At 36.7% G+C, this 27,483-nt stretch overlaps 1 protein-coding gene across 50 annotated transcripts in view; it reads left to right on the top strand.

Moving 5' to 3' along the window:
* Positions 1-27,483, top strand: part of LOC105486421 (ankyrin 2) — a 698,368-nt gene that overhangs the window by 484,492 nt on the left and 186,393 nt on the right. For all 50 annotated transcript variants that reach the window (XM_071093129.1, XM_071093131.1, XM_071093141.1 and 47 more), the window contains 2 exons: positions 5,110-5,211; positions 26,304-26,402. In XM_071093129.1, the coding sequence (XP_070949230.1) occupies positions 5,110-5,211; positions 26,304-26,402 (201 nt within the window). The remainder of the gene's footprint in view (positions 1-5,109; positions 5,212-26,303; positions 26,403-27,483) is intronic.

Here is a 27,483-nt window from a genome sequence, read left to right as displayed (position 1 = left end):
CCTACATTCCTAGGAAGAGACCTAAAATACTAAAAATGTCCCTTATTTTCCTGGTATTCTTATTAAAGTTGTTCCCTTCGAGTTACTTTACTAAGTTTTATTTATTTTGTATTGCTATAAAAACGCAGATCTCAGAGTAGCCAGGTAAATGACCCAGTTTTTACAAAGGAATGACTGCTTCCTAAGAAAATAGGCAGATTCCTCAAATTCCACAAGGAGCATGTGCTTTACTTAAGGTTAACCAGTCAGCAAATATGTGTGCAGGGCACACCATAAGCCAGAGACTGTGACAGGGGAGGTGTTTGGTGTCACTCTTTTAAGGCTAGGAGGGACTGCTGGTTGGGCCACCCTTTTAGACAAGTGGTTCTCAAACTTGAATAGTCTATTGATTTCTTTTAAAGTATATAAAAATTATGACCTCCAGTGTTATTTTTATTATAGTGTTAAGTATTAAAACATAAAACCACATAAAACTCCTTAAATTCTTGTGCTACTATAAAAAAGAAACTTTGACAAATTAAGTAAAACTAGTTATGTAAGTTTTATAGTATTATTCAAATAAAGGACATCAATTTAATACAATGAATGGAAATGTCTAAAACTAAATTTAACATATTATGTTTAGTAATAAAAAAGATATAACCTCAGAGTTCTGTATTTAATTAGTTTCTGAATTTGACTCCAGTAAAAATAATATAAAAAATACCTTTTTTGTAAGTATGTTGTACAAACTATTCTTAATAACTTTAAGGTGGTGTTACCTACTTCAAGCTAATAAAACTTGAAGCTATCAGAGAATAGCTTTAAGAGAATACAATCTTTGAAAGCTCTCTTTATTTGCTTGGAGAGGAAATTACTATTGGGATAGAGTTGTGTACGCAAACCAATAAAAGCTAAAATTAAAAACTGAAAAAATGTTTCACTGTGGATTTTCTATTACACTCACTGCTAATGGTCAGTGCAAGTTGGACCATATGAAGACAGCATCTGAGCGTATGTTAATATGCTACTGACTGCTGCTGCTCAGGTGCTTTTGGCTCGTCATGTCCTGCCATGTATGATGAGCAGATTCTCTGACCATTCTTGTCTCTGTACTACAGCAAAATGCTCTGTCTATTATGCATCTGTATATCATTTGGACTTCACTTGTTATGCACTGAGTTACAAACACAAAGACATATACCGAAGTTATATGGTTATACTCACGTATAGGGTACCCCTGTAGAGGACCTGGAATATGCTAATATCTTCTTTATTAGGTTATTATTGAAACATAAGCACAGAATTAAAGAATTAAAAAACTTGTAGCAAGCTCATGGAGCCCTGTGGATATGCCCCTAGAGCCTTTGGATCAGCACTCCTTGGGGATATAAGGTGGCTCTGTGAATGCACATTCCTCCCTGCCTTTCATGTCCACACTGCTGGGTGCTAAGAAAGTTGTTCTGTTTTTCTAACATTCAGATACAAGACAACATACAGAACTGTGTCAAGAAGAATTTAATGCGAAATTTTTCTTTCTTGGCTTGAGATGTCACTCCAGGGTTATAAAGGGGGCAAGTTTTAATGACATCCATCTGTTGCAGATTAAAATAGGTGGGGCTCAGCAGTGGAATTCCTTGTCCAGAGTTTGACTATGGGCGTAAGTACAATTGGTTTTAGGATTTGAGAGTCCTAGGGACATAAGCAGCAAAGCAGAGAGAGGATAGTCTTACATTTGTCTGAGACTTTCTCCCAAAGAAGTTGCTTTTGCCTCATTTTTCTCTTTATTATGCTTTTACGTGTGAAATCTCCTGGTTGAGCAAAGGAAACAGTCTATTTTAAAAGCATGCTTTTCCTCCTACTTACACTTGATTTCAAAACCCTTGCTTTTATCATAATCAGTTGGGAAACACAGCATGGTAAAAATTGCTGTATCTCTCTCCATGAATGTTTGAATCCTCTTTCATCTCTGTATTGATTGAAGATAACCAGGCTAACCACTGTTTATCCAAAGCAGTTGTGTCAAGGGCCTTAATCACAGATTGACCTCATTGTAGGGTATGATGTGCTTGTGTCTGTGTGGAAGGGGGGAAGAATATATATTTCTATGCAGGTATATAAATTTGAGCTTCAATAATGTCAATATTCATATATAACTTTTAAAACCTCATTTTATTTCCATCCTTGAAATTTACATTCTTGGACTATTTTATAATAATATTTCCATTTAATGCATTTTCTCATTTTGGGGGAAACTAAATCCCTTAAAGCGGTTCTTGGAGAATTCAACTTATACAAAAGTCTCCTATGACTCAACTGCTGAAGTGGTCCTTGGCAGAATGGCTCGGATATTATATTTCCATAGGACCCAGACCCTTCAGGACACTGGGAGCATTGTTTGCTAAAATTCTAAGGATTTGCTATAACTTTGACATGCATCCACTTTTTAAAAGTTTGGTTCAGAAAAGAGAAAACCAGTTATAAAAACTTTTCGTTACTCTATAACGGCAAAAGCAATCCTCAATGTCGTGTCCAATCCCCAGAGAAGATTCAACGATGGTCTATTACATATTTCTCAGCAATACCTGAGGCCCCATCAGACCATCATCACCGCTCTAGGCTTCTGCAGTTGTGTTTCTAGGTGTCTCTTCATCCCTTCGGGGTTAGGCTCTTCTTCTGGCTCCACCTGTTCACAGCATTCTTTTTTATAGGAACAATAGAGCAACCTGATCTTTTGCTGAGTTTAATCATGTTAGGCATGTTACAGGGAGACAGACAATTGGCTTCTTAATGCAAAGCATTCTTTATCACCTGTTTCCTCATTCTCAGATGAATGTGTTTCTAAGTAGTTCGTCTCAGGTTGGTACTTAACAGAGTTAGTTTTCTAGGTGCATATAGAGGGGTGATAGCTGTGAGGGTAGGGATGGAAGTCAAGAATTTTCTCTCCAGCTGAGGCACTTTATTTAGCAAGTGCCATGATTTACAGAGTAAATATGTAGACCAAAGGCATAATTGTGGTTAACGCAGATGAAATAAACCTAGAGCTCACAGGCTAGGAATCTGTAGTAATATCCACCGTGATACTTTGAAGGTGTGGGATAGGATAGCAGATAAAACTTACAGCTCTGAACTGATAAACATAAATTAAATCTCAGGTCTTCCATTAAATAAATTTGTGTAAATATGTGACTTTGGAAACTTCCTGAATCTCTTTCCTCATCTATTAAATGGGCGTAAGAATAGTTTTTTTCTCATAGTATTGTTGTATTTGTGATATAATACATGTGACTCCTTTAGCTCTGTTCCTGACCCACTAAACACTCAGTAAATGTTACCTATAAGCATCTGCTTTATGTACAAATTGGAAAGTACTTTCTAGGAACAACCTCTGATATAATACATAGCACACAGATTTGTTTTGGAAAAACTTTATATAGAGGAATAATATGTTCGTGTTTTATATCTGCAACCCAATACTATTTAACTTTCGTTGTTTTACAGTAAAATGAATGTTTCTTGTGAGATATTAACATAACATAATACACAGTATTATAGCTCACTTTTAAGTGCTGTGACAACAAACCTGAAGGTAGGAAATCCTCCTGGAATTCAGCATTTGCCGCAAACAGCAAAATAAATTTCATAGAATAGGCATTTAAAATGAGTCACAGTTCAGTTGCTGCAGCATTGCAGATATTCTTGGAGCACTCTGCCATCGGTGCAGCCTGCAGGAAGGATGAAGAGTGAAGAGCAGTGTGATATTAATCATAAGATGATGCAGTTCTAAAGAATCAGGGCATAAATTCTGGATGTATAGATTTCAGTCATACCTTTCAACTCAATAAATAATCTATCTCATTTATAAACATATAAGCCACTTGGTGTTTGGGTTAAAAGTGAGGTAATTTAGTTCTATGGTTTTCAGTCTTCCCATGTGTAAATCATTTTAACAGCATGCAAGTAATTCCATATTTGAAACTCCCAGAGAAAATACTTCCATTTCTATCTCTGTACATCATCACGGATCATAATAAATAGCTCTGACTGAGCGTGCCAAGAGGTTCTTGCCAAATACTTTCTTTGAGGGAGGGAGGCAATGTAGCCTAGTGAGGAGAATGTTTAAGAGTCATCAAACCTTCATCTCACTTCCTAGTATGTCCCTTTTCATGCCACCACTTTCTTTTTAGTCAGGTATTGTATCACAAAAAAATTATAACAGTTATGCAGGTGTCTTGGAACCCAGCAAAAGTTTATCATCATTATTATGTTATGGTTTAAAAGTCAGACTTTATAACCAAGCCAGAGGGGCCGCGTGATTGTAACTGTGCATCTGGAGCAACTCTCCTTAGGATTTGCCACAGGCAGAATTCAGCTGAGTCTCCCAGCATCCAATTTTGAGGGGAGTGTGGGAAGATGAGAAACTTAAAAAGCAGTTTCCATCCAGAGTGATCATCTTTACCAAAAGATTTTAGTCTGGTATTATGTCAGGTGGTTTAAATTGAATCATGTTTTTCCAAAATCACTGGGATCACAAAATTTGCATCAGCCCAGTCCACACCTGCCAAGTAGTGCTATCCTCTTTCCTCAAAGCACGGTTGGAGCTTTCTGTTATTCCCTTCTAATGAGACCAGATGACTGCCAAGTGACCCATACTCAGTGTTCTCTCTCAGAAGCATCTGAAAACCAACAGGAAAGAAAGAGAAAGGAAAAACCCAGTAGCTTTAATTTCTTTAGCTTTCTGATTCTTTTTTGACTTGACATTAGCTCAGTATAAAGTCACTAGAATCTTGAAGCTAAAATGAATGAGTAATAGCAGTATTTGAGGCTAGCGTCAACACGTCTTCAAATGTGGCTGAAGATTTAGAATAAAGCAGTAATAATTATTTCCATTTTAATGGTTCTTTTATACCCTAAAATATTGACTTTTAATGTACCTAAACAACTCTCTAGAAACATTGTGAGGTTGCTACCTTATATAGTGAATGATTATTCAATGTTTTAAACTCAGTATTATTGAAATTTTTCCAACTACAGCTTTTCTGACTTCAGTGTAAACATTCTTGTCTTTCTGTATTCGATACATTTCTATGTCATCAATAGTTCACTAAAGGTCTTTTATTTTTCTCGCAGTCTGACAGCAACGCGAGCTTCCTCCGTGCTGCCAGAGCAGGCAACCTGGACAAAGTCGTGGAATATCTGAAGGGGGGCATAGACATCAATACCTGCAATCAGGTAAGAACATGACAGCTGGCTCTGTGTTGTGCAACGAAGAAACACTCAGTACATTCTCAGAGTCCAAGATTATTTTTGTCTTATTAAAAATACTAAAATATCAGTGACTCAGACTTCTGAAACCCCATTTTTGCCCCCTTACCAACTTTTCAAGCATCAGATGTATCTAGAGCTATATGTAGCTGAAAAAGTAGACAGATTAAAAACAACAACTGAATGCCAATTTTGTTTATGCAATGATTTGGGCCACCTTTAGCTGAAATTTTGACCAAGAATGATGTTTTACTTCTCATTTATCATCTAGTAATCCAGACCTTGGCTTCTTTCCTTCTTGACTATATGTACTTTACTCAGAGGAAACTGATTATTACAATTTAGTATAGAGAAATAAGAGGATAAAATTTTCTCCTAATTAATTTTAAAATATGGTTTATAATGAGAATAATTTGAAATTATTATTGTAAATGATATGTCCATTCATTGTGCCCATTTGATAAGGACTTTAGAGAGTATTATACACTTTGGATATTATTTGGTGCCAATGTTGACATTTTTGTGCTATTTTTGGCTAAGATTTTTACATCATGAACTAAAGTGTCTAGTGGACTGCAGTATTCACTTTAATGCTAAATGTTGTGTTGTGTTTGTGTGTGTGTGTTTGACAGAGACCTAACTACGAAGTGAAAAATTCTGGCTAATTTTAAGTGAAAAGGAGGTAAATGTCACTACTGGATTCTAAATTATATATAAATTCCTTTTTCTACATCCTGGTATATATTGAACCCAGTTATGTTTAATTTATAGACAATTGAAATTAATAAATCTTTCAATAACAACTTTTCAAAAACTGAACCTGGTATCTTATCCTTAAACTTACTGTACTCCCTAATTCCTACCTGCTGATTTCCTCAACAATGTGCCATTCCAACCCAACTGTTTCCCGTTCCTCATTTTCCCCCTCTCCAGCCCAGCACTCCTCTCTTTTTCACCTTCTGTATCCAGATTGTATAAGCTTGGATCACCTTGAGGTACTTAACAGAGTTGTCATAAAAGCCTTTTTATTGGGTTCTGTCTTCAGTCTTGTCTACTCTGATCAATTCTCCACACAATGCCTTGAGTGATAAATAAAATAAAAAGATTACAACACTTCCTTCCTCCCCAAACTTCTATGGCTACCCTATATGGCCACCAATGCCCAGATCAGTGAGGTGGTTTTATCAAAATCATCTGCAGGCGTTTGCAAAGGGTACAGGATTTCCCTCCTTCCTCTTCAGAGTCACTGGCATAAAGAGCATTGTCACTGATGTCAATATTTCTCATATTTTAGGGAAGTGTGTCTCTTATCATGAAAACATGTTGAAAGCTACTTGATGTTGGGAAAGGTATTCTGCTGTGGCCCTGAGCAGTCCTGCAGATACTCTTGGGAATAACAAGAATAAAAGACTTTGGGATTGCTTTTTATCTGGGCCATTTCTCAGGGTGGTGTTTGCAATAAGCAACCTTGAGGGATTAGGTGATATCTCCCTCTAGCTACAAAGCAGGCCTGTATGAATCCCCCAAGGTCAGTGTTCTCTTTTAACACAACCCACAGGTACGGGCATCCATCATTGGTCCTTTGTGTCAACTCTGTTAGATATGCGGGAAGAAAGGGATAGGAAACTGGTATAAGCAACAGGCTGACACTTGGCTACTGCTTTTGCTCTGAATTACAACATCCTTTGTTTCTGACCCAGAAGACTTGTATCTTCTACTAGCATTATGAAACAGTAACGGTTTAGCTTTTAATTCTTTGGTAAGATAAATCTCAAGAACGTTACATAGTTCTTAACACTGACTTACGGAATAAACCCACATTACTGTATCCCAATATGTAAAATCTTCGTGTGTTGCGCCTACATTCCTTCATCTTATTTTTCATTATGAATCATTTTATCTGATATGTTTTTTGTGTTCTTTGGACAAATAATTTGAACTTTAGATACATTAGTTACCTTAAGAAATGAAAGAACTCCCTATGGATTCAAACTCCCTATGGATATATAGACTTATTCTATATAATACTTATGAAGTTGAATATGAAATATTTAATACTTTTGATGTAAACTTAGGTTTCTTTAAGTAGATTAAATGCACTCCCTAAATATCTATTTGTTAACTTTCTAAATTTGCAATATTCTAGAGAATAAGCAATGAAACTGTTAGTTCATTTAGGTAAACTTATCATAAATAATGCCAAAAAAGAGAACCCAAGGAAAGTAAAGCTCATTTCAAACCAAATCTACTTCACACTAAAGTATAACAAATACATTAATTGTATGAAAGGTCTTAGGATTATTTTGAGAAACAATAATCTCTCAACAGTAAATACTCAATTCTTATATTTATAGACAATCTTAGCTTCTTGAGTTAGCTTTCTCTTGTAGTGGCCAGCCATCCACTAACATGTCACTATAAAAGGAAAGAACATTTATTTCTGTGAGAAGGCAACATGATGTCATGAAGCCCACACAAAATTTAGAGCCCACAGGTTCAAATTCAAGTTTCATCTCTACTTTTAAGAAGTCAGTTCACTTCAGAAAGTGACATTTTTCTAACTTGTAAAACAGGATAAAAACAATACATTCAATGCTTATATCCCTGGGTTGCAATGTAAGTTAAATTATGAAATGTAAAAGGAGTTTCTAAGGTACATGTGTTCTAATTACAATTACAGTATATAATTAACCAAGAATTATACAAATTAAAATTGACTTACACTCAAAATATGAGGTTGATTCTCCTCAATTCCCCGAACTCACCAGTTATAAAGTAAATGCAAGGCCAGGTGTGGTGACTCACACCTCTAATCCTAGCACTTTGGGATTAAAGTGGGAGGCTGAGGCAGGATTGCTTGAGCCCAGGAGTTCCAGGCTGCAGTTAGCTATGATCGTGCCACTGCACTTCAGCCTGAGTGGGTGAGAGAGTAAGACCCTGTCTCTTAAAATAAATAAATAAATAAATAAATAAATAAATAAAATAAATAAAACAGGCCGGGTGCAGTGGCTCACACCTGTAATTCCAGCACTTTGGGAGGCCAGGAGGCAGGTGGATTGCCTGAGATCAGGAGTTTGAGACCTGTCTGGTCAACATGGTGAAAGCCTGTCTCTACTAAAGACACAAAAAAATTAGCTGGGCGTGGCGGCATGCGCCTGTAATTCCAGCTACTCAGGAGGCTGAGGTGGGGGAATTGCTTGAACTAGGGAAGTGGAGGTTGCAGTGAGCCAAGATTGCGCCACTGGACTCTACCCTGGGTGACAGAGTGAGACTCCGTATTAAAAAAAAAAAAAAAAAAAAAAATTCCCCAAAGTAAATGTGGTCTGATGGGCTTGCTGGTTCTGTATTTTTATTAATAGTATTCGAGACAGTATATTAATTAAATAAAGATTAGGGAAATACAGTGACTAATGTTACCTACTTAGCTACTGTGTATTAGACTTTGTGCTGGGGCTTTACATGTGATGTCTTATCAGTCAACTGAGATGAAATATTGTGAGATAGGGATTAGCTCAAGTTTACAAATGTAGAAACTGGGCCCACAGTGGTTAAGTGACATTCCCAGGGCCACATGGATCTGTCTGTCTCCCATGTCCAAGCTTTTTTCTGCTGCAGGATATCTTTTGGAGTAGCTATTTGGAGCTGCCCTTCAAAGTAATACAGTGGTGATGTCCTTTATCTTAAAGTTGAAAACTTATTTTTAATCTACTACTGCTAATATAAAAAGAACTTTATTCATACGTAGTTAAAAGATCTTTTAAGTCAAAGAGCACCACCACCAGGATTACTGCTAAAACTCAAATACAATATAGAACAGGAAATGATTTCCAAATACCCAGAAAAGTAAAAGAGACAACTATTCAGCCAAACTATTGCTATTTCCAAATATACAATATTCAAAGCTAATATGGCATATGAAAGAAGAAAAGAAAATGTATCCTCCAGTTTGCTACTAAGCCTTAGTTTCTAGGGAGCATTACAACATGTAATATAGAAACCAGGACTTTCTGTACTCTGTTGTATTTCTCAATGAAAGGCAATCTGGGCTGCACCAGCTTTCCAAAAATATCACATGTGTTGGCGTGCTAAGATTCCTTAAACTGAAATTTGAATCAATGTTTTTTCTTTATAAAATTGGTTTCACAACTACCATGAGAAGTTTAAAGTATAATTCCCAAATACTATTTTGCTTTTAATCATTTAAATGATATGCAGAAAATTCATAAATTTGGCACATGAAAATACTCTAAAAGGATGTCGTTTTCATTTTTCTTTTTTAAATGATTACAAATATGGTTAACTTTTATTTTCTTTAAAAGATTACACCAGTCATCTATTTACCACGTTATCTCTTGTATATTTAGAAGAGAAAATAAATCTTAGCATTCAATTTATTTCTGAAACTCATAAAGGCTTACATTCTTACCTATTACCTATTTAGTAATTCTGCATAATTTAATACTGTTACAAACAAGATTAACATGCGGACCTTAAAAATAAACTGTATAATATTTTAATAAAAGTTTATAGCCAGTTACAAGCCAATAAAAACCCCAGTAGTTTCAGATACTTTCACCATGTATGCAATTTATTCATTTCACTATAGTGACTTCAAAATGAAAGACTATCACTTAGCATTTATTTAATACAATCCTAGATATGATACCAGTGATTAACAGGTCTTAAAATGCCCTGATTTTTGGTCTTGGCCTTTTACCATCGGAGTTTAAAGGTGCAAAATTATCAGTTAAATCCTGTGTTTCCTTTTTTATAAACAGAAGGCAAGGTCGAAGCATCATTTTCAAAACAATATTAGTGTTCCTCAAATAGCAGACCTTTAGCAACAAGAAGATACACCCAACAATGACTTTAGCATATGCTCACACAGTATGACTCAGACTGTGAAGCATATTTGGAAGTCACATTAACAGTGTGGATGCTGGAAACCAAATTCTAGTTTTCCCCACTTACCAGGTGAATGACCCTTGGCTGTCAACTTCTGCAGGCCTGAGTTTTCTCAACTGGAGTAAGCATAACAACACTGAAGTTTTAGGGTAGTTTTGATGATTAAGTGAGATGTTTGCAAAAAGCTTGGCAGAGCAAGTACTCAATAAATACTAGTGAAAATGATGCCTATTATAATAATGTGATTTTTAAAATATTGATTCTCAACCTAAGCTTTAGCAAAAGTAGCACTGATTCGCACAAGCAGGACAGAACATAAAAGGTATTGCCATAGCCTGTATCACCAAATAGTTAAAAAATTATGATTAGTAGCAATTTGGTAAAGTTACTATTTATCTGGGTTGCATTAAACTAAAATATTTATCTGGAACTAAAATCTTTTTCACAAATGCCATTTGGGTTCATCTGGTTTAGACTTCTCTTTAAAAATACTAAAACAATTCTATTAGCCTGGGACCTTATAAAAACAACAAAAATGAATAGGGGAGAATTAAGTTCATGGAATTAATGGAACATGGAATGAACTATGTACAGTTTCCTAACCAGTTAAATTTGGCACAAATATATATGCAAAAATATAACTATATAGCTAAATGCTTATTATTGACCCCTCATTTAGAAGAAGCAAAAGGTGATGTTTTTTCATCTGGTTCTGGTTATGTGGTTTTGGATTCTGTACCATCCTGTAATCTCTTTTGATGCGTCAGTGCTGGTCCTTGCTCTATACTGGGTAGTGGTGATTCAGGTTAGAATTGAGTAACACCTGTCTAATATTTTGAGTACTTAGAATTTTTAGTTTACTTGTTGATATTTGCTCAATGTAAAGTAAATCCAATAGAGAGTTTTCATCAACTACTTGCCCCCAGCTCTCAAAATTTCATTCTATATACAATTAGACAGGTTTATGAAGATTTAAAAATGTGCCTCTTCTTTCATTTTAAAAATGCTGGGAGTAGCTTCATGCAAATTATTTCTATGGCTGTATTCTTAAGTACTCCACTGTAGTGGTTTAGATTGGAACAGGACACTTTATATTCTGGAAATTCTCTTGAACACTCTCTTTCTATGGCTAAACGACATGGATTTTAATACCTGACTCCAAGCAGCCACTCGACTCTTCCTAGCTCATCTCGGACAGTAGAATCACAGTATTTTTTTTTTCTGCCAGGCTGGACTCAGGCACACTATTTGTTCATCTACTTACTCAAACATGTATTGTGTGTTTACTCAGTGGCAGGCTCTGTCCTAGGTGCTGGGGATGGAGTAGTGCAGAGAGACAAAAACTCTGCTCTCATAAAGCTCGCAATCTACAACCTGAGAGGAGAAAAGGCAGTGAGTGATATGGAGGAAGATAGAGCCGGGGAGAAGGAGAGAGGAGTGGAATGGGAGTGGTGCATCACTTTAGAGGGGATGGGCAGAAGAAAACCTGAAGAAATTGAGCAAGGAGGACATGCACACTGTGGAGGGAGCACATTTTAGAAGACGGCTTGACAGGTGAGAGAACCCCACAGAGGGAGCATGTTGGCATGTTCAAGGGCCAGCAAGGAAGCAAGCCTGCCTGGAGTAGAATGAGGGAGAGGAAGCGTAGGAGGAGGTTGGGGAGAGCAGAAAGCAGCATCGGGTCATGTAAGGCCTTGTGGGCTATTTTAAGAACTTTGGCTTTAATTCCGAATGAGCAGAGAAGTGATTAGAGGGTTCTTAGTAGAGGAGTGACATACACTGATGAGTCTTAATAGTAACGCTCAAGCTGAAAGGGAACAAGGACAGAAGCAGGGAACACTTTTGTGATACTTTAGGTGAGAAGTGAGGTGTTTTACAGTAGGACAACAGGCAGGAGAATTGGTGAGAAGTGGCTGGATTCTAGATACATTTCAAAAGCTGATTTTGTTGATGGAGTTAATGTAGGATGAAGGCAAAAGAGGAATTAGACATGAGGGTTGAGGTCACAATGGAAAGAATGAGAGCTGAAGTTTTATTAACTGAGGTGGGTAAGACTGTGTGAGGAGCAGGTTTGAGGGAATACTCAGCAGGTCAGTTTTGAACATGTTAAGTTTGGTTTGTCTGTGTGATATCCAAGATATTGAGTAGGCAGTTGTATATGTGAGTTTTCTAGAGTCCGGAGAAAAGATTTTGGCCTGAAGTATACATTTTGGCATACCCAGTATATAGATAGTATTCAAAACCGTGGTACTGCATGAGATCACCAAAAGAGAGAGAGTTTATGAAAATAGAATAGGTTCAAGGACCGGGCCCTGGAGTACTACAATATTTAAAGGTCAGGAAGATGAGAAGCCACCAAGGAGAATGGGAAAGGGTGTCCAGGGATGTAGGAAGAAAACCCGAAGAATGTGATTTCTTAGAAGACCTATTTTCAGGTGGATGAAATGATAAACTCTGTAAAATGCTGTTGATCCAATAAGCTGAGGAACTGAACAACAGCCTTAGTAATGTGATGGAAACTGGTGACTTGATCAAAGCAATTTTGGTGGAGTGGAGGGGTGAAAGCTGGACTGGAGCTCATTCAATGGATGACGGGCAGACCAAGGACTGCTTCAAGGGCTCTTTCTATATAAGAAAGAAAAGAATAAGAAAAGTAGCTGGAAGAAGAAGTGGAATTAAGAAAGATTTCTTTGTAATAGGAAAGAAATAATAGCTTTGTTTTGTTGATGGAGAAATAATCAACAGGGAAGGAAAAATCAATAATTTGAGAGAGAGAGAGAGAGATGGGAGAATTACTGGATGGTGTCCTTGATGAGAAGTGGGGATGGAGCCTGATGCACAAGTGGAGGGACTGGCTTTTGCCAGAATCATGGATAGTTAAGGTAAAGGAAAGGTGTATGGGCAGAGGAGCAGGAAGTAGTGTGGGTGCCATGCTGGGAGCTGGATGTGGGGTGGAAGTTCTAATTGCTTCTGTTTTTTTTTTCAGTGAAATATGATTCTAGGTTATCAGCTGAGAGTAAAGATAGGAGAGGAGAGGGTGGAGGTGGAAGAGGGAGAAGGTGTGAAATAATCCAGGAGAGTAAGAGAGATAGCAATTGAGGGTAAGACAGTATGATTGCCAGGCAGCATGAAGGGTCTGCTTGAGCATCATGATCAGGAATTTAAAGCGAATCTAGGTGGCGTGTGTGTGTTCTTCTGCAGCTACGTTCAGACGTGGGATCACATGGAGAGTTATATATAGCCAGGAATGTGGTTTAGCTAAACATATATGGCAGAACTAGAGAAACACAAGGGAACTGAGGATGCATATAAGGGAATGAATAAAATAACGATAAAGACTATGCATAAAATTCATGCCAAGTGAGGAGGTAAGTGGGCACCGTGAAAAGATGAATAGACTCTAACTGTTAAGGATTGAAGGATTGCTGGAGTTGGATGAGTGGATTAGCAAGAGAGTAAGTAGTGTTCAGAGGGTTGGATGTTTAAAATTGAAATACTAGAGGAAGTTTACAATTATTGGAAAGGAAAATGTCTAGAATGTGACCATGGAAGGGAGTGGATAAGGTAGAGAAAAGAAGAAATCATTGGCAGAGAGGAATTCAAGAACCTGAAAACCTGGAGTTTTGGAAAAGTCACCTATGTATATGTAGGAGAAAGTGGCAGTGAGCTAGAAGCTAAAATTCTCAAGGGACATGGGATGGCATCAAGAGGATACAGGCTGATGACATCAGGAGGTTTAAAAAAAGGAGGAAGAAAAATAGTTTAAAAGAGCGATGAGAAGCAAGAAGCAAAATATAGCTTCCCCAATGTCAGTGATCTATATTTCTATCAATCCATATTCCTATTAATATCAATTCCTATTAGTATCAATCCATATTCCTATTAATCACCGAACTTGGGGGAGCTATATTTTGCTTCTTGCTTCTACTCAAGTATCCATCATTTGAGTAGACTTCAGGGAAGCAGTGTCTTTGGATTCTAGTTAGAGCAAGAAGCTTAAAAGGGATATTTAGAGAAGAGATTTAGCCCAGACTTTTTGCTAATGACTACACCCATGCATTCTAAAGGATCAGTGTGGGAGTTTTGGGAAACGGGAAGTGATAGGAGATAGAATCAGAAAAGGAGGTATACAGAGGCGGAGAGGGATAAGATTTTCAGGGATGATGGTGGAGTTGGTGACTACCACAAACAAGGATAGAGGACGTGATAAGTTTAGCTCAGACAGTCCCAAGCAGATAGCAATGGTGACGTTGTAGAGATTGTCTGGAGAAAGAAGTGGGGGGAATCTATCCAGGAGTCTGTAGAGTTCAGGAGTTCCATCTTGATTTTTGCTGTTGGAGACCAACAGAGGAAAGATCTTAATGGGAATTTATACTCGCTGCAATTCTTCCAGTATGCACTACAAACACAAGGTGGTGTGTGAGATGAGGTGAAGCTGCCATTCCTGCCTAATCATTTTTCTCCTTGGTTATTTTCTTTGTGCCTTTAAGAATCATCCAGCCCTTTTGCAGTAGTTGAGATTTTGCCAACTCATGTTCACATATTCTGTTTTTGTTGCTGACCATTGATTCTTTTATTATTATTATTATTATACCTTAAGTTCTGGTTCCTGTGCAGAACGTGAAGGTTTGTTATATAGGTATACACTTGCCATGGTGGTTTACTGCACTCATCAACCCATCATCTACATTAGGTATTTCTCCTAATGCTATCCCTCCCCTAGCCCCCCACTCCCCAACAGGCCCTGGTGTGTGATGTTTCCCTCCATGTGTCCATGTGTTCTTATTGTTCAACTCCCACTTATGAGTGAGATGCAGCATTTGGTTGTCTGTTCCTGTGTTAATTTGCTGGGAATGATGGTTTCCAGCTTCATCCAGGTCCCTGCAAAGGACATGAACTCATCCTTTTTTATGGCTGCATAGTATTCCATGGTGTATATGTGCCACATTTTCTTTGCCCAGTCTATCATTGATGGGCGTTTGGGTTGGTTCCAACTCTTTGCTATTGTGAATAGTGCTGCAATAAACATACATGTGCATGTGTCTTTATGGTAGAATGATTTATAATCCTTTGAGTGTATACCCAGTAATGGGATTGCTGGGTCAAATGGTTTGGTTCTATATCTGGTTCTAGATCCTTGAGGAATTGCCACACTGTCTTCCACAATGGTTGAACTAATTTACACTCCCACCAATAGTGTAAAAGTGCTCCTATTTCTCCAAATCCTCTCCAGCATCTGTTGTTTCCTGATTTTTTAGTGATAGCCATCCTAACTGGCATGAGATTGTATCTCATTGTGGCTTTGATTTGCATTGCTTTAATGACCAGTGATAATAAGCTTTTTTTATATGTTTGTTGGCCATATAAATGTTTTCTTTTGAGAAGTGTCTGTTCATAACCTTTGCCCACTTTTTGATGGCATTTTTTTTTTCTTATAAATTTGTTTTAGTTTCTTGTAGATTCTGGATATTAGCCCTTTGTCAGATGAATAGATTGCAAATATTTTCCCCATTCTGTAGGTTGCCTGTTCACTCTGATGAAAGTTTCTTTTACTGTGCAGAAGCTCTTTAGTTTAATTAGATCCCATTTGTCAATTTTGACTTTTGTTGCTATTGCTTTTAGTATTTTAGTCGTGAAGTCTTTGTCCATGCCTATGTCCTGAATGGTATTGCCTAGGTTTTCTTCTAGGGTTCTTATGGTTTTAGGTCTTACACTTAAGTTTTAAATCCACTTTGAGTTAATTTTTATATCAGGTGTAAGGAAGGGGTTCAGTTTCAGTTTTCTGCATATGGCTAGCCAGTTTTCTCAACACCATTTATTAAATAGGGAGGGCACAGCTTCAGCAGACTTAAATGTTCCTGCCTGCCAGCTCTGAAGAGAGCAGTGGATCTCTCAGCACAGTGCTCGAGCTCTGCTAAGGGACAGACTGCCTCCTCAGCGAGGTCCCTGACCCCCCTGCCTCTTGACTGGGAGATACCTTACAGCAGGAGCCAACAGACACCTCATACAGGAGAGCTCTGGCTGGCATCTGGCAGGTGCCCCTCTGGGACGAAGCTTCCAGAGGAAGGAACAGGCAGCAATCTTTGCTGTTCTACAGCCTCTGCTGGTGATACCCAGGCAAAGGATCTGGAGTGGACCTCCAGCAAATTCCAGCAGACCTGCAGCAGAGGGGCCTGACTGTTAGAAGGAAAACTAACAAACATAAAGAAATAGCATCAACCTCATCAAAAAGGATGTCCACACAAAACCCCATTTGAAGGTCAGCAACATCAAAGACTGAAGGTAGATAAATCCACGAAGATGAAGAAAAACCAGGGCGAAAAGGCTGAAAAAAGATTCTAAACAGTCTTTTCCTCGCTCTGTAGAGGTTTCTCAGTACTTTCCACCCATCCCTCTCTGCCCCCCTGGATATCTCCTCTCTCTCTCTCTCCCCCCTCCTCTCTCTCTCTCTGATTGTAAAGAAGTAAACAAATCCTATGATCTCTAGTCTTTTCAAGGTCTCTTATCTTATGGAATACATAGAAGAAAAGAAAAAGGAAACCTTATTTTAAAATGGCAACTTCTTCAAATTGGGGATTCTCTTCTTAGAAAAAAAGGAAATTGTGTAGAATTAAGCAGTGGTTGTCAGATTGATGTGGGCATGATCAGGGCAACTGTCTGTGAATGAACCTGCATATGTGTAAGTGTAGAGCCTCATGTGGCAGTTGTTTTTAGTCCCCACACTCAGTTCGTTTTTTACCTTTTTCCTCAGAAATGAAAGGTCTTCAGGGTAGAATAAAAGAGACCAAGATGCAGATGAGCAAGAGCCCATAAAGCACACCATGGGCATAAGGACAATTCCCCATTCCACACCCCACCCCACCCCCTAAACTGTCATTACTTAAAAAAAAAAACAAAAAGCTCTTTATGCATGGTCAAGCGGGCAGAGGGGACAGTTTGAAATAAATCCCTGCACCTTAGTGGGTATGCAGTCATTGCTGGAGTCAGTGAAGGCTGTTACTGCCCTTGGGAAAAAGAGAATTTGCAGTGTGATGTTTCCTTTCAGGAATAAAGGAAGACAGCAATAGTGCCCATGGGAGTTAGAGGAGGGAAGCAGGCAGAGAAAGCCATTTATCAGAAAGTTGAGAATATAGTTTCTCTTCCAAAGTAACCATCAGAAGTTTTTCAAGAGATCTGTTATTCAAGTTCCCTTGGAATTATAAGTTTGGACGCCAAGCTAATGATGGTCACTTTGGCCCTTTTTAACAACTCTACTTTTAGTGAAATTTTTGTGTCTTAAAGAAGGCACTCGTTTCTTATTAACTGATTGTGTCCCCAGCTAACAATTTTGCAGTATGCAGACAGGAAAGCAAGTCCCACAAACTGGGAACTTGGAATTTTAGCAGCACAGGAAAATTGAGGGGTTTAAAAAGAAAAGCTCACAGAGTATACAAATATAAACAGGGTTAAAATTAAACTTACCAGGGAGGGAGGCTATCGCTGACATATATGAACCAATTTCAAAGAATGATTTATAAACTAGAATTTAAGCTTCAGTGTCGTATAATGACAGGAGCAGTGCTGGAAAGAACAAGACCCAGGATTGACACATAATAGATGTCCAATTAATATTTGATAAATGAATGAGTGAGCCCTGGACATTAGGCCAGCCACTTAAATCATTCTGAATCTCAAATTATCCACTCATGAAGTGGGAAATAATAATACGTGTTATATCAAATAATAGTTACCTTTATTGCATGCCTGTTACATCCTCATCACTGTGCTACAGTGTGTGTGTGTGATGTAGTGTGTGTGTGTGTGATGTAGTGTGTGTGTATATACATATGTACGTATGTATAATCTTCACAACATACTTCTCTACTTTAAAAGGAGATGATTGGGGCCTCAAGTGATACATATGAAAATCAATTGTGTTGTGCACACTCATTTGGGAGACCAAATTATGACTCTGATGGTTATATTTAGATAGAATTTGGTTAACAAAGTTAGGCTAGCCACAAATGATTATTTCAGCCACATGAGAGTAGCTGGATGGACAAATTCTGGACAAGTACTAATTTTGGCTATATTCCTACTGATTTTGGCTATAAAGTTTCTTAATAAATTGTTATAATTTCTTTTTGATAATTTATAGTCCCGTGGGACACAGGAAAGCTTCTAATACTTAGGAAGGTTCTAGTCATGCCTCCTTACGCATCCACTCTGCTTTCTAGATGGAAAGACCCACATATTATCAAGTTCTGTTTACAAACCATCTCTTAAGGCAGCATTTCTTCTACTTATCGGGGGGGGGGGGGAACTTTTTTTGGTCCCATAAGAAAATACATCTGTGTGCCTCAGTTTGAGAAAAACTGCATCAAAATTTGAATGTTCCCTTTAAGTGATTCATTGAAATCAACACAATTAGAAACATGACCAAGAACAAAAAATTACTAAATGTTAATTAAATGTGATTATCCAGATGATCCAGAATATGCTTCTATTAATGTTTTTTAGATTGGCACTAAAATAAACATGTAAAATTTAAAAATTATCACAGAACTCTGAGATCCTTAATAACAAAGGCTATTTAAATTAAGTCGTTCCTTCAGAATCTAGTTCCCTCTTGTATGTGTTAATAGTAACCAATACAGGCCTCAGAGAGTGAATGTCTCGTGATTGTGTTTCCAAAGATGGATATATTTATAGCTGACTTGTTCATGCACTGACTTGCATTTGCTGACAAAATGTAGAGTACCTGGATGAATTAAGCAAACTCCTGTTTACCTTCATACTGTACACATTATTAATTAGCCCATTTATTGTACAAATATTATTGAAGTGCACCTTTTTTGTGCCAGGTACTATATTAGGTGTAGAGGTTACCAATATGAATAGAATTTGACCATTTCCCATGAAAAGTCTTGTTGGGAAGATAAACAGGAAACATGCAAATACAATAAATTGGTGAAAAGAACCAAATTTTATGATTGCTCAGAGGAGAAAGTGACTAAGCCAGCTTGTGTGTCTCAGACATACCTGAAATTGATACCAAATGCCATTTATAGGAATTATTTTATAATGAAGAAAAACAGAGTACCAGGGTGTTATTTAGAAGACTCGGCAAAGCTTTTATTGTCTGATGCTCCCTCCTCTCCTTTCCCACAGAATCCACCATGCCAAATTTGGCTTGTTTTTAATTAAAATTGTAAAAAATGTGGAGAAGATCAGAAGTCATTGTAATTCTCTAATAATATTACCAAACTTTTATATGGATACATTGAAATATAGACTTGGTTTCTAGCACAATGTTAGCATACAATAGTCAACAAATGTTTTAGTATGTGAATACTTGAATTTAGTTACTATTTATTGAATATAAGCTACCCCTAGTCTATTAATTTGAAAACTCTGTATCATGTTTTATCTGAGTTTAATATTTTGTTAAAAAATGTTTCTTCACTTGTGCCTCGTTAGAAGCAGGAGGATAGGGCACACACTGGAATCCGCTGTGGAATTTCTTTAGTTCTACTCTCCCATTTTGCTTCCTTTCCTTCGAGGTCCTGCCACCTCTTTCTTCTCAATTCTGATCTCATCCTTGGTGCCTGGAGGCATGTCCACTGCTGGGTGTCTCACTAGAGAATTCTTTTGTTTCATGGTACATACTCCTTCCCCTGCTTGCCAACCTTGATAAATTCTATGTCAGTAGGAGAAAGTTCAGGTTTTTAATGCCCTCTTTTAAGATGGGTTCATTGAAATGGTAAATGAGTTAGTGATAAACATGCAGAACTAAGACCTAGTCTTTTGGGTTGTATCTTTAAAAACTTCTGGAAATTATACTCTCATTACTTGTCATCTGATCTTAGAAACACAGAATTTTGTTACTTTAAAAAAAAAGCTTAAGGGAGAAACCATTCTAAACCCTTTCCTCCATTTTTACTTAGCATTTACTTTTATTTATTTACTTATCTATCTATATAGTTATTTTGAGGCAAGGGGTTTTGCTCTGTCACCCAGGCTGGAGTGCAGCCTCAGCTTCCCAAGTAGCTGAGATTACAGATGCACACCACTGAGTCCGGCTAATTTTTTATTTTTCATAGAGATAGGGCTCTCTATGTTGCCAAGGCTGGTCTTGAACTCCTGGGCTCAAGCAATCCTCCCGCCTCGGCCTCCCAAAGTGCTGGGATTATAAGCGTGAGTCACTGCACCTGCCTAGAGTTCACTTCTAAATGCTAAACTTGGCATGATTTTGACATCATAACATTCTAGAATTCATTTTAATGGTTTTTCTTTTCTAATTTTGATGTATTTGTACATTAAACATCTGCAAACCTAAAAGAAATAATTTTTAGAGACTGAGATATTTTCTATTAGAAAATAGAGCTAATGAGAAGTTGAGGTCTAAAGAAAATAAAATAGGATTATAATGCAGAGGCCATTGGTTTTTGTGTTACGGAGGCCAGGGAGACATAAAGGGGAGGAGGTCTCAAAGTGCAGTTTCTGAGCCAGAATCACCAGCTAGTTGATAATTCAAAATGTTCAGTTCAGGATTATATGAATTAATGCAATTAAGCGCTTAGAACAGAACCTTACACAGAAGAATAAACTGTGATACGTTTTAGCTATTATTTAAATGATTTGCTGCTCACTTTTAAATTTAGTTTTTACATTCCTTTAAACCATAACTATTATAACAAGTAGTTCAAATAATTTTTCTTCTTTGAGCCTTATATAAATGTTTTGTTTTTATACATGTTAAGCCAACTATTAAAGAAATAATTTACCTATATAATCTTATAAAATTAATTTAACCAAAGAAATGAGAGACTGCATGAAAATGGCATTTACATAGGAGAGTTGAGGCTGCGTATGGTGGCTCACGCCTGTAATCCCAGGACTTTAGGAGGCCGAGGCAGGAGAATCACCTGAGGTCAGGAGTTTGAGACCATCCTGGCCAACAGGGTGAAACCCCATCTCTACTAAAAGTACGAAAAAAATTAGCCAGATGTGGTGGCACGCGCCTGTAATCCCAACTACTCGGGAGACGGAGGCAGGAGAATCACTTGAATCCGGGAGGCGGAGGTTGCAGCGAGTCGAGACTGCACCACTGCGTTCCAACCTGGACAATAAGAGCAAAACTCCATCTCAAAAAATTAAATAAATAAATACATAGAGTTGAAATAGAGTTCAGTAGTAAAATTGCAACTGTCTGAATTATTGACAAGGGTGACTACTAATAAACCAAGTTCCTTTTACCCATCTGCTTCCTAGGTTTTATTGTAATTCAAAATACTTTTAAAAGATAAATCACTTTTGCATACATTAATACGTTTGCTAGCCTAGGTAAACGTATGTTGAACTCAAAAATGCTCATTTCATCTCATCACATTTAGCCAAATCTTAGTGATGGAACGAACATTGGCAGGGCTGTGGATGGGGAGAGCAGGAATATATACATGTATTACTGTTTGCATCTAACTAGGAAATAATAATACCTTACATTTGTTTATTACTTCATACATTACAAACAGAATTAACTTACACTATTTTATACTCTTAAAGAAATATCTGAGGTAGGCAGAGTAGGACATTTTCCCTTTTTACTATTGAAGAAACCTTAAATCCTATTGTTAGGACTGGAGAGCCAGCATGGGAGCTCAGATTTCCTGTTGCCCAATGCCTGTGTTCCCCACTCTGCCACTGTCCCTCTCAGAACCCCAAATATGGACATGATTTAGCCAATATTCTCAAAATGAAGAATTCTGCTCCATCCCATTGTCAATCCTCTTATTTGCATCACAACACCCATCTAAAATGAAAATTAAGTTCAGAAAACTCAAATAAGCCTACCAACAAAACCATTTCTTTTCTTTTTTAAAAAATTTTACTTTAAGTTCTGGGATACATGTGCTGAACGTGCAGGTTTGTTACATAGGTATACATGTGCTATGGTGGTTTGCTGCACCTATCAACCTGTCATCTAGGTCCAACAAAACCATTTCTAAATATCCATTATCCTCCCTTAAGTGATCTTTGTGAGTGCCAATGTTTTATTTATTTGATCTAAAAGGTTATCTAGTTTCCCCAAGATGACCTCCTGTCTCAGGTCTTGACTAAACTTCTTTAGCTTTTTTGTAACCCAGAGCATGCCTGCATGTGCACACACACACAGATGTGTGTGTATAAAAAGTTTCACCAGAAACCCCTCAAAATCAATACTTGCCACCCACAGTGCACTCTGTTTTTCTTTATGCTACTTCATGATTTGAACCATGCTGATTAGCAGTCCATTAGATTGAATTTATGACCAGTTTATGCATCATGACCTACAGTCTGAAATACTGGTTTAGCATTTAATTATTTTAAATAAAAAAGCATGGGTTTGGAAATCAGATAGATCTGAGTTTGAATTTTTTGCTCTTCCTCTTATAAGTTATAATGATCTTTGAGGCAAATCACTTGACTTCTGAGAATTTTAGTGTCATCATCTGTAAAATATAATAAAATATGCTGTAATATAATATATGTAAAATGTAATAGTGATTCTTACATCATTAACATTTCTTATTCTTTCATTCATCAAATATTTCTCAGCACTCATAACCTCTTCATTTTTCTTGATTTTAGTAAGATTCCGAAGACCAATTTTTACAGTTTTTTCTTCTCTCAGGCTAATTCACTACCATATTCAGTGTCATTCCCTATATTTTAGGGATTGTATTATTTAAAAAAAAAAAAAAAGCCCTTGATAGGGCTAGACAGAGAGCAAAGATCAGTGGCCAAAAAGGGACTTACTATCCAGAGGTGCTAGACGGGACCCCACTATGGATGAAGTAGAGATCACGAAGCAGACTATATAGAGTGACATCTTCAAAGCGTTCTTATTCTTTCACTGTGAAATAACCAATAACCTGAACAGCCAAATTCCAAATCTCATTGTAAATATTTTTAAATTAATGAAGGCTTAGTAAATACCACATTAAATTATCATTTGGGAATTTAAAAGAAACCCTTGAAGACCTGAGAGTAACTAATAAAACAAATATCTTCTTGTATCACCTATAGTTTGATTTACTTTGTTAAATCAGGAACCTGTGGAGACCAGCCAAGGACACAGTCAGTTCAGTTAAACTGTGTCTGACAAAGTTGGTGCATCATGTACTTTGCTTTTCCTGATCTTCATAAAAAACTAAATACATCCTTAACCCCACCACAGTGAATAAGTACCCTTGGTTTAGAGAAGCTACTGTGGAAGAGATGGGAAAAGTGCAGATAAAAGATATATGGGTGTTAAGGAGTGAGAATGGATAGAGAACATGTAAATGTGTCATTTTCATTTTTAATTTGATTTTTTTCTTCATTGTATAGATTATTTCTTTTGCCATTGTCATTTTTTTAAATTATTTTTTTGCCATTGTCATTTATACTAATGGCACAGTGAAATTGTAGTAATATTTCACAACTATTTGTATCTACATTTGTGGCACGTATTTCATCTTGAGAAGAGTTCTTGACTTAGGGGAATCTTGACACTGAAGTCCGTTCAGAGTGGTGGTGAGGACTGAGAGGCCAAGTTTCACTTTCCTTCACAATTACTGCCTTTGGATATGCCCATTTTCTCTCTATCTCTTTCTTCTAACCTCTTTCAAAAACTTTCAAGAGCTCATATATTTCAGTTGGCTTCTCTCAAATATTTACATTTTCATAGAATTAAAAATGTTATATAAGTTAGTTGTACTTTTCTGATATGCAAAAGACTTAGACTGTGAAACTCTTAATTCAACATGTAACATTTGCAAAGCAGGGCAGCCAGAGATCTGAAAATTAAATCATTGACAATATATGCTACTGTGTAGTTGATTTTCAGTTGTTTAATAATAAGTATTTGGAGGCCAAATATTTATGGGGACAAAAATTACATAATGTGTCTTTACTTCTCCCTTGGAACCCAGCACTGAGAGCTGAGCACTTAGTGGGCACCTAGCAAATGCTTACGGATTAACAAATAAGTTTGTATTAATTATGAATTTATAATAAGGTGAAAAACAGTTTGATGGATGATGATGCAAACATTTAACCTTCATGTAAGTTTAGCTGTATCTTCTTGAATCTGTTCCTTAACTTCTCCAAATGGACTCCTGTGTGGTTTTTCTGTATATATCAGAAACACTCAAATGGTTCCATGAACATTTTTATTGGCTATCTGTTCTACCTGGGGTCATCCACTAGCTTTATATGCTCATACAAAGGCAGTCAATGGAGAAAATATTTCATAAAATCAGCAAGAGAAATAGTGAATAGAGCTTATTATAAATCTGATTATGAACAAAATGTTAAAATACTCTTTATAAAATTTGATAGAAGTGCTAAACAAAAAAGATAACTTTGTTCTTTAGGATTAATGTGCGCATGGTTGTTTCAATGTAGCATTATCATCTTTTAAAAAAATCTACCTGATATTTTTAGCCATTTTAATGGTATTATATGGAAATAGCATTATTCTGAAGTTGTGGTATCAAAGATGATATCACGCCTGGAACTCACAGATCTGCAAAGCCCAGCATCAAGCTCACAATAAGAACTCAATAAATATTTGCCGATTGTGTCAAAAGACTAAGTTCGTATTATTTTATCAACATTAACTTACATAAAGTCAATATCAATGACTTATCAACAGTAGCCTGCTTTGTTGTTTCCCATTTGGTATGCAGTATATATAAAATTGAGAGATACTTAAACCATTGCTAGAAATGAGTCTGACATAGTGAAACTGATAGATATATAGAACATCGCTGGAAGTGAATCTATACCGTGATGCAGCTTCCCCAAATTACAATGTTAAAATTATTCCCTCATAAATTTACATTTCAGTAGAAGACTGTTAGATAGCACATCTCTGAACTATAAATCTGATCATATTACATATCATTATCATGCCTTTTGTCTCTAAATTTGGAGGCCCTATCAAGAATATCAAGACTGTCTTGGTTCTCTGACTGTAGCATCATAATAAGATCATTTTATTGACTGACTTCAACTCAGTAGTCAGGAATTAAAAATGAAATATTATTATTATTACTATTAAATGTTACAATATAAGAAGAAGGACAGTTTCTATAACCTTCATATTTAGTACAACTTTTTCTTTTTTACATTACAAGTATGACTCATGGTCATTCTTAGATAAGTACTCTTCTATAACAATCTACATAATGTAAATAATTTCTATATTCCATTTCAACATCCAAAAACATTTATGATTAGCTTCTGAGATTATTATGAAATAACATTTTGTAGCATTACTTGAGTCTATATGATATGTGTAAAACAGTGTATTTCAATTTGCATGGGAAAAATGTTAATTTATTCAGTATCAATATTAGAATACCATCTGTATAAGACAAGTAGGCTATGGAAGCTAATAACTGGCACCATGAACCAGCTGCTAAATTGTCACTTTATTTCTATTGCTCTGTTTAAGCTTTACTACTGTGTCAGTTGAAGACTTTAATCCTTGTTTTGAAGATGAAGAAACTAATATTTATTCTGTTTTCCAGGTTGAATTAACTTAATACTTTCCTCTTAAAAATTTGTTCTTGATTTTTAAAATCATATTAATTTTCTTCTAAGTTTCTTCCAAATTGTTGGTCAGTATTTTGAGTCACTGAGTAGCTAGTTAGAGTGAGTTAGTTATAATATTAATCAAGGTATAACTGTTGTCTATAAATCCTAGGAGGTGTGGAGTACATCTTCGTAAGTGTGAATAGCACTTAGCAGAGTGCTGCTTTGAGATACAAAAGGACTGAAAAAATCTAAAGCTGTACATGTTCCAGAAAGTGGGCAGAATTTAATTTTGCACCAATACAATAAATGATATAAAATTGTTCCTTTAAATCATTTAAAAAATTTAGAGATTTCTTAGTTTAAAAAAAATTTGTTGAAATGTAGTTGCCAAAATCCATGTTTCTAATGAATACTTACCTTATTGCCTCTCTGAATCAAAAACACTGAAATTAGTCTCTCCTAAATTAATAGATTCAAGATTCTAATGCAAAAAGGAAAAAAAAAAAAGAAGTGATCAGAGTCTGTCTGTTCTCTGGGTTATATGCTTGGCAGGACACTGTTTGCCTCATTACTTCACTTCTTAAAACCTTGTTTGTTTCTTCTCTCAGAATGGACTCAACGCTCTCCATCTGGCTGCCAAGGAAGGCCACGTGGGGCTGGTGCAGGAGCTGCTGGGAAGAGGATCCTCTGTGGATTCTGCCACTAAGGTAATATTCATGCTGGTAGAATATTTTTTTCCTTAGAAAAGTGAGAATTATTTAAAGCTTTTCATTTTCATGTATTTTTTTAGACAAGGTCTCTTTCTGTTGCCCAGGCAGTAGTGCAGTGGTACAATCACGGTTCACTGCAACCTCCACCTCCTGGGCTCAAGTTACCCTCCCACCTCAGCTGCCTGAGTAGCTGAGACTATAGGCGTGCACCACCATGCCCAGTTAATTAAAAAAATTTTTTTTAGTATAGGTGAGGTCTTGCTATGTTGCCTTCCTGGGCTCTAGCGATCCTCCTGCCTCAGCCTCCTAAAGTGCTGGGATTATAGGCGTGAACCGCCACACCTCACCCACTTAAAGCTTCTTTTCCCTCTTGTACATTTCAGAGGTTGGCTAGAATACCAAGATTCTTAACCTGCAGAATTAAAATTAAAACCCTCTCCATTAAACTCTGCAGAGTGAATTGTTTCATTTAAAGACTTATGGGACATGAGTCTGAAAAATCTGTAAACCTGGTTTCTAAAATTTTATCTTTCCCCCTTTGATTTACAAAGAGGATGCGATTCACATAATCCTTTGTAGACAGCAGCACCTGTTTTCCTATGGTTAATTCATTTTTTAAAAAGAAACTGATGTGGGAAATTTCTCTATGGAAATTGAACAAGTAATTTTAAATGTATATATTCAGTTTGGTATGAGACTATGCAGAATCCTTTATACTCTAATAAGAAAAGAGATTTTGGGTCATGGATTGAATTATCAGGGTAATATTAGATTTTATCATCATAATGTGTTTGGTAAGGAAATTGGACTCATTTTTAAAGAAATGCACGGAATGCTTGGTAAACCAGAAACTGTTCCTTGATGCTGCTTTTGCTAAAAAATATTTGAACTTGTCAACGATTCATTTCATAAACAACATACATTTAAAAAACTATCATCAATGGCAACAATCTTTGTCTCTTGAAGGTAAAATTTTATTTGGAAAAATACAGTGCTAATCAGAGCCAAGCCTGCTGACCAAGCCTTGACTGTGATAATATGGCTGTGGAAGATGCAGAGAGAGAAGCCGTTCGTTTCT

The sequence above is a fragment of the Macaca nemestrina genome, chromosome 3 (assembly GCF_043159975.1).
Source record: "Macaca nemestrina isolate mMacNem1 chromosome 3, mMacNem.hap1, whole genome shotgun sequence".
Taxonomy (NCBI): Eukaryota; Metazoa; Chordata; class Mammalia; order Primates; family Cercopithecidae; genus Macaca; species Macaca nemestrina.
This window is presented reverse-complemented; position numbering and strand designations above follow the sequence as displayed.